At 36.2% G+C, this 12,831-nt stretch overlaps 1 protein-coding gene across 2 annotated transcripts in view; it reads right to left on the reverse strand.

The window, feature by feature from the left end:
* ANK3 (ankyrin 3) overlaps nucleotides 1–12,831 on the reverse strand; it is a 365,564-nt gene that overhangs the window by 231,656 nt on the left and 121,077 nt on the right. For both annotated transcript variants that reach the window (XM_055589804.1, XM_055589787.1), the window contains exons 2-5: nucleotides 11,106–11,207; nucleotides 10,599–10,697; nucleotides 10,293–10,391; nucleotides 701–799 (exon numbers count right to left, since the gene is read on the reverse strand). In XM_055589804.1, the coding sequence (XP_055445779.1) occupies nucleotides 701–799; nucleotides 10,293–10,391; nucleotides 10,599–10,697; nucleotides 11,106–11,207 (399 nt within the window). The remainder of the gene's footprint in view (nucleotides 1–700; nucleotides 800–10,292; nucleotides 10,392–10,598; nucleotides 10,698–11,105; nucleotides 11,208–12,831) is intronic.

Here is a 12,831-nt window from a genome sequence, read left to right on the forward strand (position 1 = left end):
TTTTGTTAAAAATAAAGAGTACACAAGCAGTAGTCCTTTATTATTAGCAATAGATTTCTAGTGATATACTTCAAGGGATCACAATCTTCCATCCAGATTAGTTTCAAAAATAAACTACATTATCTAAAATAGTATCAGTGACTTAAATAACTTTATTTTTAATAACTCCCCTATTCATGATTGCAAATGTTTTTTAAAGGCTGTTTTTATCTACTCTTCAAAAATATATACTAGTTTTGCTTAGAAGTATGAGTTAAATCTAATTAGTTAACTTTAGAAATGCATAAATCCAATCATTATAATTATGCTAACTTAAATTTGGAAAAAAACAAATTTAAAACTTATGTTCTATCTCAAAAAAAATTTCAAAACAGTGGCTGCCTTTGATGCAAAATTGTAAGAAGGAGAAAAGTACTCTCAAGCAATTATGTAAATAGTAAACAAATAGCTGAATTATAGGGCAGAGCCAGGCATTTAAGAGCAGAAAGGGTGACTAGGCATGGAAGATTCTTGAAAGACTAAAAATAGACTTTTCTAATGTATTTCATAAACACATATGAGCCCACACATTAATATACAACTGTAATGAAATACCAGTGGGACAGATTCTCAATGATACAACTTCAAGTTTCTAAAATCCCTATAAACATGTGAATTCACCCACAAAAGAAACCCACATAAAAGAACCAAAGTGTCTTACCTCTGTGGCCAGGCTCTGGCTTGCACCATTGTCGAGGAGAAACTTGACAACTTCCAGGTGGTTCTCCTGGGCTGCCATATACAATGGTGTGAAACCATTCTGCAAAACACCAATTTAAATGTTTGTAGCTTTTTAAAGCTAATCGATCTTTCTACTATACTGATGATATTATATGTTTCAGGAAATGCTCACACATAATAATTTTTATAATACTTTAATGTATATATTTGTATATATTACAAAACCTGAGCATGATAGTTTAAGCAGAATTATGAAGCATAATTGTTAATTATGCTTCATAATTCTAGTTTGAGTGTGGTTCATAGCTAATAGTCTAATTCATACCAATACATCCAGTTTAGTTAAACATGTGTATCCATTTAACTAACCACTTACTGAGTGTCTACCATGAGTAAAGAGTTTTACTAGATACCATGAACATATGAAGAAAAATACATTTGGTCATTGTCCCAATGATTTTTTTATCCCAAGCAATAATTATTTCTCCTAAACAAAATATGTAATACTTTTATATAAAATTAAGCACCTGAAATAGTTCCATCTTTGGAAGGAATTTATATTAATTTCATACAGCTTCAAACTTACCACAGATGACATGATCTGGAGCAAAGGAAAGAACACCAATTTGAAAAGGGTATACTTTAGTTTTAAAGTAGAATTCAATTAGGTGGTCTACTTTTTGTAAGTTTCCTTCCTTGTATTTTTTGCAAAGACATATTGTACATCATTGTCTGAAATGTGCCCAGCTGCCAAGGAACTTGGAAATAAATGCATGTATATATCTTAAACTTCTTAGTAAAAATGTTCTCTGAAACAATGTATTTCACATCTGTAAAATACTGTAATATTACCAAAAAAAACTTATTGTAAGATATATATACCAAAACAGGTATTTTTCAAACTATTATAAATTCTCTTTGAATAAATTTTTCAGAATTTAGTTCTATTTAACTAACTGGTCTGGAAATTTTGTTGTATATATTATGCAATCTCAAAGAATAAATAGAAATACATTCCAAATTAAATGTTACAAAATAATACTCAAAGTTTTGTGATTCCAAAGGTTTAAGTTCATTATTATAAATATCAATTATTATATGATGCCCTTACTTATCAAATCTCTGGATGAGTAATATGAATAACATAAAATTCAACCTCTACTAATGTCAATTTTTTGGTTTCTACCTCAGAATTAGGAAGTTTAAAAGATTCTTAAGCAGATAAAAGTGGTACCACATAACAAATCTACCATAGTGAATATACTTTATTCATCAGAGAGTGCCTCTATTCTACTTATTTTGCACATAATTGTAATTAGCTTGCCAAGCTCAAGATTAGAGACACAAAATTAGAGGCAGTAGAGTATGACACAAGATTTAAGCTTCTTCACTGTATATTATTTACCTAGTAAAGTCATTAATTTCACTGTTACTTTGCTCTATCATGAAAGGTTTTATCAATATAAAATATGAAACATGAATAACTGCAATCTAATATGTGTGTGTGTGTGTGCGTGTCGGGGGGTGGGGTGGGGGGATAGGTGGGTTTCATCTTTGTCACTCTTCCCAGACCTATGGGGCATACTGAAAGCTAGTTTAGACCTTTTACCATATTACTTTTTTCTCCTTTTCTTATTTGACCAAAATGAAAGATTGTTTAACTCTTGGTTGACTTAAATATCTCTTAAACGAAAAAGAGAAAAAAATTTAAAATATTAAAAAGAAAAGGTGGATTTTCCATATCACTCTATGAACTGAGTATCTATCTTTACAAATCACCCAAAATTTCCAGACCAAATATTCAGATTTTAGGAGTAAAGTTTTTAAGAAAAAATTCCAAAATGGATATTATTTTCTGAGACATAAATATCAAGTAGATAATATATGTCAGTGGCATCTCAACTCCAGTGCAGAGATCTGTTGTACTTCAAGATTACCTAGGAAACACTGGTCCTGCTGCACGTCTGGTTTCTAGCCCAGGGTACTTGCACTCTTCTTGAGGAAATCTGCCTGAACCAAACATTTCCTGGCCCGTGAAGGGAATCCAAAACTAGACACTGAGCTTTAGGAGATGCTGCTCTGGCAGACCTAGAGTTTCTACAGAGTGACTCGTAAAAAGTACAACTTTTACATCATCCAGTTGCCTTCTTCATCATGGCAGAGGGTGAAATGCTGGAATTTCAGAAATAATCTGCAGACATGAGTCACAGCGAGATGGGGCTCTGTTTCCACAGTAGCTTTTCCTTTTCTTTTTTGAATGCTTGACACTGTATAGCTATTGCTTGAAAGCTGGTCATTTTCTGAATGGTCACATGCTTTCATACTTTTTCCACTTTATAAATTTTTATGGATATATAATTCACATATGAATAAACTCACTTTCTCAAAGTGTAAAATTTAGTGTTGTTTTCATCTGTTCACAACTTTGGGAAAATATCCTCACCATCTAATTCCAGAACATTTCATCACCTCAGAAAGGGACCATTAGTAATCATACCTCATTTGCCCCTCCTCATGGTCTCTGGCAACCACTCATCCGCTTTCCATCTTCACAGATTTGTCTGTTGTAAACGTTTCAGGTAAGTGCCATCACACAATATATGGCATTGAATGGTCTCATTTTACTTCTGCTGGCCATACTGATAAAATGATTTTTGATGAGGCCTCCATCAAGGAAATCTCCATTTTATAGTGGGCATTTGAGTGTGCGTGTGTGTGTTTATTTTGGTCCCTTCATTTGGCAGTACTGCTTTTTCTTTAGAGGGACTATGTTTTCACCGATGTTTAGGTAGGACTGGTCTTGGCTGGACTTTGATGCAAATTGGCCAGCCCTTCTTCAACCACAAGGTCAGCGCATGCAAAGGATGGCTCTGCATGCTGTTCCATGACTCCTCTCCAATCCTCTCAGTCCTGTTTTCTAGCAAACCTCCCCTCCCCACCCTTGGATGACCTGTAGGGAACATATCAAAGGACAATCTTACCCTTTAGCTTCTGACTAGGTTCTCCCACTCCAACTACCTAGTTTCCAAAGCTTTCTGAAAGCTTTTTTAGCCTCCTGTTCTATGGATTCCTCAGGGAATTCCAAATTGCTGAAGTTATTTGGATTAAAGCGATAGAAATTAACACCAATTAATAAAAAATCACCTTTCAGGAAAGGATTAAGAAGCTGTGAGAACACATACACACCATTTAGTTATGTTATAGGGAGATAATTATAAGTATCCTTTGGAAAGAGTGAAAAAAGGTATTACCATTACTCTCTAGTGCAAAGAGGCTTAAGGTACGAGCAAATTCAGTGTGGACGACCTAGAGCTGTAATGCTTTTCCATGAAATGGTACTTGGATTAGGAAAATGGTCAGATTTCAGGAAAGATGTTATTTTTCTCTTAAGAGAAAAAAGTACATCACTGGTTTTATATTAATTTCCTAACTTAGGAAATTTCCAAAACAAAGAGCTGACCAAAAAGGAACATATGGGTGGCCCAATTTACATTTTCTTTTCTGTAGCGACAATAGACTGAATTCTCAAAAAGCAGAACAGCTCAAGACTGAATATGCTTCTTGATACCCGACTTTATCCAATATCTTCAATTCCCTCTGCTCTGAAGGCATTTCAGTGTTATTATAAGTGTTGTGGTATTATCATAAGTATGCAAAGTTGCAGACTTATAGTTTTATAGATAGTATTGAGGCACGCTGCCTAGATCCACTAAAATAAAATAAAAATGAAATAAAATGAACTAAAATAAAGGCTTAAATTTCATCCTTGAAATTTTCTTATCTATGCTAGTTTCCTCTAACTAAGCCTTTGTATATCAAAAAGTCCTGTTTTTAATTAAAATATTAAGGGCTTGGTAATAAATTTGTACTGATTCGTATATGATACTAATTTTTCTGAAGGCTGTTTACATCAGAGATACGCTATGAGTTTTAAGGTCAGAAAGGCTCTATTTGGACCACATCCATTGTCTAGCTTCATCGGGATCTGACCTCCTCAATAGGAAATATTAAAAACACAGAAAGACCAAGGAAACATTGATTTAATTAAAGGGCTTTGTCGTTGTTAAAACCACTGTGAAAACTTGTCCATTTAGAATACTTTGATAGCTAAAATATTATTTGAAATAGAATCCCAGGGACGGGGGAGCCTGGTGGGCTGCCGTCTATGGGGTCACACAGAGTCGGATACGACTGAAGTGATTTAGCAGCAGCAGCAGCTTTTTTATAAATATGGTTGGTGTCTTATGGAATAAAGACAGAGAAAGAGAAAAGCATGAGGGATGTCATTTGACATGACAGTTTAGGATTTTTCAAGCACAAACTCTGTTAATCATTGTTGTATTGTATATAAAGTACTAAGGACTTAAATTAGAGTTCTTTAAAATCACAATTTAGTTATCTAACCCCATTTCTTTCTTAGGGTAGGCCTAAATGATTTCCTGGAACGTTAAGTAATATAAGAAAGAGTTAACTACTTATTAAGACCTAAGATCAAGGCAATGACAAGAATTATTACAAGAACTTGATATTGTCCAATGCTATTTTTATTTTCCAGGAGAATTTTTATATTTAAGGAAGGTGAGGGGCTCTTTTGATACTGTTCCTCATTGGCAATTAATTATTGTCTATAGGATAAAATTCCACGTGGACAGGAATACTGTCGTTCTTGAATATTAATATTCCTGTGATGTTCTGCCATCTATATGGAATTTCATTGCACTTCATGGTGTTACTGCTTGTTGTTCTTTATGAAAGTTCCTTTTGAAAAGCTGCTACCAGGAAACTCCATTCAGCTGTGTGGTGATCTCATTACTTACTCCATCCATAGAATGATGCAGTTCAGAAGGTTTCTGAGGGCAGGTGTCTAGAGGAAGCGGGGCAGGTTTTACTGTCAAGTGTGTGGCTGGGTATTCCAAGCACAGCTGCAAGGAACAGTACATTTCACAGCCCATGTTCTTCTTCCGCACTTCATCATCAGAAGAGAATGTGTATAAATTGAAATCAAATCTGGTTAGGATTTTATTTCGACTACAGATTCTCCCAGACATTGGAGAGAAGGTTTAAAACTATGCCTCCTCTGATCATTTGTCAAGAATGTGTACGTTGTTTACAAGATGGAGAGGCTAACTGTCTCTCCCTTGGGGAAAAAGAAGAAAATGAAAATGGACTAAAGCATTTCCCACTACTTCAGAGCTTAACACTAGCTATTTCCCGAGTAAAAAAAATCATAGAGGCATTTAAAAATAATTGGTTGAAGAGCATAATGCTTCTCTTGTGGTCAGCTGGTCTGTACTTCTCTCATATTTGTCAATATTCAACTTTACATCACTTTTTTCTGGAAAAACAGTATTACTCTGAGCTCTCATTGGGAATCAGAACAGGTGGCATAAACCATGTAACGAAAGTCCAACCACAGGGAACTACAGATTAGACCAATTACACAAGAAACCATGTGGTTGGAAGAACAGTTTTGAGAGGGTCACAGGCAGGAAGGCCAGGGGTCTCCAAACGGAGGAAACAGGCTGCAAGCGTCAGGCATTTTTTCTATCTCTCTTAAAGCGGCAGGAGGAAACAAACTCCAAGTGTCAGACTATTTTCCCTTCTCTATACAAAATTAAAAGGACGTTTCTCTTAAAATTCTGTGTTGCCATGAGGACACCTGGTTCCACTTGAACTTAACTTTTCTCAAACCTTGAGCTAACCGAGGTGTTTTTCTTAAGGAAATGTTTTTCTCAAGCTATCTTAATGAACTATGTATTTAGCCTAGACTCTGTCTTTCTTCAAGTCAGTTCCACTTAAGACTCAGAGCCCATAGGGCTCAACAAACCAGTATGTTTTACTCATACATTGTTCTCCTAATCTATGTTAATGAAACTATATATTTACTTGGAAACCTGCCTTTTTTCAAGATTTATGGCCTGAGATGACTCACTTTGTGTCAATGTTATCTCAAAATGCTGTGTAGTGGGTGAGGGGCCTGGTGCCATCCTGAGGTTTGAGACATTTCTTTTCTCTAATTAAGAGCTTGCTCATAGGTATATAACATACTGCTAGAGGCTAGCACAGGGGGGCTCTTTCTGCCCCCTTATGATGTCTATGTCAGAAGCTTTCTCTATCTCTTTTTTATACGTCAATAAAACTTTATTACACAAAAGCTCTAAGCAATCAAGCCTCGTCACTGGCCCTGGACTGAATTCCTCTCCTCTGGAGGCCAAGAATCCTGGCTTCTTTCATGGCTCAGCAGCAACCTTTCAGTTTCTTTTCTGCAACACTGATATTTAATGGCATCAGAGCTCTCATCAATATGGCTGAAGTAACAAGGTGGAAAGTCACTGCAATTCCGTGGACTCATAAAGTACAAGAGGCTCCTGTTATTCAAAGATAATCAGTACTGGAAAAAGCTGAGGAAATCAAGCGCACTTAAGGTGGAGATCAAAACGCCACAGTAAATAATGAAAAAAGTTAGATTGAGACTTGATGTTGAAAGAGAAAACCAGAAATTGTAAAAGCGAATTTATATGATTTAACAAAATGTAGGTTATAACTGCATCATGTACAAGTTCACAGAATGAATGAAGACTAAATCAACTATGATTCTGGGGGAGAAAGTATGATTTTCATTTCCAACAAGACTATATAATGGGTCAACAGCCTTCACTTTTTATTTTCAGCCTAATTTTTTCCTTCATTTAACATTTTGATTCTCAAATCATTCAAGTTGGAAACATCTGTCAGGAAATCATCCTGATTCTTTATACAGTTTGGTCTACTCCTGCCAGAAAGCCACGACCTCACAGCTTGGCTGTGGGTCCAACAGTCCTCTAGAATCATTTTTCCTGACTTCATGATATCCTACATCTTTTGGAAAACTTGCAGCTTTGTTATATAGTCAATTTGTTCAACCTAACACCCTGGGGTAGATATTGATGAACCAGGATAGATGTCAGCCTTCAGCTGGAAGGAATGTTTGAGTAGAGGTCAGTTCTTAAAATGGTCAGGTCCTTAGAGAGTATCATACTAAACGAAGTTAAGTCAGAAAGAGAAAGACAAATGCCATATGATATCATTTATATGTGGAAACTAAAATATGATACAAATGAACCTATCTATGAAACAGACACAGAGAACAGACTTGTGGTTGCCAAGTGAGGCGGAAGGATTGGGAGTTTGGGATTAGCAGAGAATTATTATACAGAGAATGGATAAATAAGATACTACTGTATAACACAGGGAACTATATTCAATATCCTGTGATAAACCATAGTAGAAAAGAATATGAAAAATAATATATAAATGTATAACTGAGTCACGTTGTTGTACAGTAGAAATGAACACACCATGGCAAATCAACTATACTTTAATAAAATTAAAAAAAAATAGTCAGGTCCTTAGTGGATATTTATCTGTTATGATGATGTATGCTCTCCTACACAGGCTCACATCTCTGTGGGACTCACATAATGAATAATTTGGATAATGAAGACCTGTATTTTTAGACCAATAAAGTGAACTTAATTTTTTTGGACTTAAAGTCCACCAAATGATAATCTATTAGTATTTTTGTGAGAGCTTCATGCAGGACTCTGAGCACTTATAGGAGAATCTTCTGAATGAATGATGGGTGTATATCCATTACAAACAATCCGGAAATTTTAATGTTTGGGGAATTTTAAAGTTTCTTCTGCCTTTTTTCCCCCCTAATCTGTTTCAGGGAGCAACAGCGATGCCTCAGTTAGTAAATAGGAATTGACCATACTGGACTTTAGCTAACATCATAAAATAGAATAAGTCTCTACATTCCAGAGATTCTCCAATCATTTGTGTTTATCACTACCAGCCATACACCAGTCTACAGATGGCTGAGTTTGAAAAACCTCTTCCTTTCACACGTAGAGGATTGCAAATGAGGATATATATGAAACTAAATAATCTGGAATAATATACTTATTCAATGAATATTTATGTGTGTGTGCTAAGTTGATTCAGTCATGTCCGACTCTTTGTAATCTTATAGACTATAACCTGCCAGGCTCCTCTATCCATGAGATTCTCCAGGCAAGAATACTGGAGTGGGTTGTCACGCCCTCTTTCAGGAGATTTTCCTGACCGAGGGATAGAACTTGTGTCTCTTAAGTCTCATGCGTTGGCGAGCAGGTTTTTTACCACTAGTGCCACCTGGGAAGCCCATTCAATGAATATAACTCTTTTAAATTTATATTTTACACTGAAGCATAGTTGATTTACAATGTCATGTTAGTTTCAGGTGTATAGCAAAATGATTCAGCTATGCATATACATATGGTCATACTTTTTCAGATTTTTTTGCTATACAGATTATTATACAATATTGACTAGAGTTCCCTGTGCTATACAGTAGGTCCCTGTTTATCTATTTTATATATAGTAGTGCTTTCTCCTGCATGCTCAGTTGCTCAGTCATGTCCAACTTTTTGCAACCCCATTGATGGCAGCCTGCCAGGCTCCTCTGTCCATGAAATTCTCTAGGCAAGAACACTGGAATGGATTGCCATTTCCTATGGACTGCCATTTCCTACTCCAGGGGATCTTTCCAACCTAGGGATAGAACCTGAGTCTTCTGCATTGGCAGGCGGATTCTTTACCAACTGAGCCACCTGGGAACTCCTAATTTATCCCCCTACTCCCCACCTTTTTCTGTTCGTTTTCATACGTTTGTTTAAAAGTCTGAGTCTGTTTCTGCTTTGTAAGTTCATTTGTATCATTTTTTTTTAAGATTTCACATATAAGTGATATATAGTATGTGTCTTTCTCTGTCTGACTTACCTCACTTAGTATGATAATCTCTAGTTCTGTTCATGTTGCTGCATATGGCATTATTTCATTATTTTTGACTGAGTGGTATTCCATTGTATGTACATATGTGTGGACACCACATCTTATTTATCCTTTTCTCTGTGGATGGACATTTAGGTTGCTTTCATATCTTGGCTATTGTAAACAGTGCTGGAATGAACACTAGGGTACATGTATCTTTTTGAATTATGGTGTTCTCTGGGTATATACTCAGGAGTGGGCTTGCCGGATCATATATGTGGTCATTCTACTTCTAGTTTTTTAAGGAACCTCCATACTGTTCTCCATAGTGATGCACAAATTTACATTCCCATCAACAATGTATGAGTGTTCCCTTTTCTATACATGCTGTCCAACATTTACTGTTTGCAGACTTTTTTTTTTTTAATTGCAACAATGCTTTGTTAGGGTGGCCAGGAATTGAACCCACATATCTCCAAGGTCTGCCTGTGCGTTCATTTCAAAAAAAGTTACTGGAAAATACAAATAAAAGGACAGGACCTAAGTGGCCACCTAAGTGGCTTGGTGAATGAATTTTTGCGGCTTTTAAGGGCAAAGGGTATTTCTTCACAGCCCTTGCTGCATTGGCCCTGCTCATTGTCCTGAGTTTTTCCTTGATGATGATATAGCTCTTAAATATTGTTTTCTTAGAAGACACAAGAACATACAAGCACCTGACCCAGAACATTATTTGCGAATCATGATCACAGCATTTCTTGGCATCTGAGATATAGGTTTACCTGGGATTGGGCATTGACATTGGCTCCATTTGTAACCAAGACTTTTACCACCTCTGCTTGCCCTGCCAAAGATGCTATATGCAACGCTGTGTTTCCTTTCTGTGAAATGAAAAACAAGATCCATCAGTTCACCCATCTTTCTCTCTGCTTTCGACATTTTACAAAATATTAAATCCCTCTGTAAGTTCCCCAGGAGAACAATGCTGATGAGTATTTCATGAGAAGCATGCCCGGATTTTTACTGAGAGCTGAATTCTCATTGAACTGGGCAACTGATACAAAAAGCACGAAACGTGTGATACTGACCTTTGTAGCCGCATCCACATTGGCTTCTCTCTGTAGCAGTTCAGAGACAACTTCTACGTGGCCCTCTTTGGAAGCAAGATGGAGAGCGTTCAACCCATTCTGGTTAAGTGAAGGGAAAGCTTTATCAGCGGGTTGAAAATAGAGCGGTAAACAGTCTACTAAGAACTCTGAAGAGAACCTACCAACAACCATTTACATGTGTGCAATGCAGGAGCCTGAATTCGGAATAAAAGTACTTGTGGCAGTTAGGCGGGTTGCTCTGATGTCATTATGTACTGTATTTTAGGAATTAATTGTTAAAGGACACATGTCTACATTTCTGAACATTCCTCTAACAAAGCGAAGGAAAACTTGATCATTCAAGTTGGTGATATTTAATAGAAAACACTGGCAAAAAGAGAAAGTCTTGGTAATAACTTGGTAATAGAGGATTTAAAGACTTTAAAGTCTGGATTTTAAAAATTTTAACTGAAAACTTAAATAACAACAACAATCACCACAACTAACCTGATTGCAAATGTTGATGTCAACTCCATTTTTTATGTAGTCAAGGGCCTTTTCCAAGTGTCCAGCTCGAGCCGCTCTTAAGTAACTCGCGTTGGCATCAGACTGAATAAAAAAGAAAAACATTTGGTTAAAAAAGGAAACGAACATGCCTGTTTCTAACTACCAGATGATTGTTCAAACTATTTAAAAAGAAAGTAAAACCGAGATTTTTTTCAACTGAACTATTTTATTTCTAACATGAAAACACTAATATAAGGTCTTCATGAAGTCACCAGGAAAAGAACGAATTCTTCAAAAGTTAGTTTCAAGTGTATAAAATTATCCCTTCTGTGATGCCATAAGTGATTCCAAACTGAAAGAGAATATTTCCCAGGATGTGTAGGTACGTACAATTTCATGAGAGTTAAGAAAAATCCTGAAACTTTCTGGTAGTTACATTACAATAAACCTCACTGCTCTCTTTAATCATAAATTTAATTATACAGATGTCGAACTACAATACTATATCTGAAACTCATATAATTTTTAAAAAGACATTTAACATTACCCCATTCTTTTGTATATAACTATGGCCAATTTTTCAATTAATAGCTTCATAAGTACATTTAATGCTGTTATACTAGTTTAACAGGAATTTGTGGTTAATGATGTTCTCTGCAATTTTCCTGCAGGTCATAGCCATGTGTTGGAATGTTGACTGTATTTGAAAAGCATTCATTTATAAATGTCTACAGTTTGTGAAGCATACTTTCCATATATTTTAAAGCTAAGTCCACAACCTATGGACAACTTTATTAGAAGCATTAGCCTGTACAAATAAAGAAATACGTCCACCTTTTTTGAACATCAAAAGCCAAGTCTATAATTCATTCATTGGAAGCTTCCAACTCTAAACTATTGCTAAATTCTAATACCTACAATTACACAGCTGAAAGCATCTGCTACTGAAATTTTTTAATAGAAAAAAAGGTGATAAGAAAGACTGTCAAGTTGAGTCTGCACAATTTGTGAAGGAATCTTGTTTCATGTAAAATAATACAGAAGGAGATCTTCTTGAAAGGGCTGCCGAAAACATCACTGGTTATAAATGCAATCATGCAGGACATGGCTTAAAAGAACTAAGTGTCTTCCTTCAGGCATTTGGCCACTCCCTCCTTCAAACTCCCATTCACTTGCCACCTCATCTGTAAAGGCTTCCCAGACCTCCAGGCAGAGCTTAATTGCTCAGTGCTCCCAAGGCACTCATTTCATTGAGCCTTCTTGGTATTTATCACCCAGCATGATAGTTTTTGGTGTACCTGTCCTTTGTCTTCCCTAAATTGTAAGTTCTTTAATAATAGGCAGAGCTGTATTAAGGGGTAGACAAATGGAAAGTCACTAAGATGCCAGTCCTGAAGGAACACTAATTTGACCCTGGAAATGTACTTGAGATGAAGAGAATTCTGTGACTCAGAAGAATCTCCGATTTTGGTGTGGGTCAGTTAAGAGTTGATTTGCTCAAGACCTAAATGAAACGGCAGTGCCTCTACGGTCTCCCCCATTTCCATGCACATTAGTATGCCTCTCTCTGCAAGAGTCCTGCTTCTTCTAAATTAGGGTTTCTTAATCTCAGCAGTACTGGCATTTTGATCCAGATAATTTTTTGAGGTAAGGAACAATCCTGTCCAGTGTCCATGTTCACCAGCATTCCCAGCATCTACCAATCAGGCACCAGGGGAATCTCCTA

This window comes from Bubalus kerabau, chromosome 1 (assembly GCF_029407905.1).
Source record: "Bubalus kerabau isolate K-KA32 ecotype Philippines breed swamp buffalo chromosome 1, PCC_UOA_SB_1v2, whole genome shotgun sequence".
Classification (NCBI taxonomy): domain Eukaryota; kingdom Metazoa; phylum Chordata; class Mammalia; order Artiodactyla; family Bovidae; genus Bubalus; species Bubalus kerabau.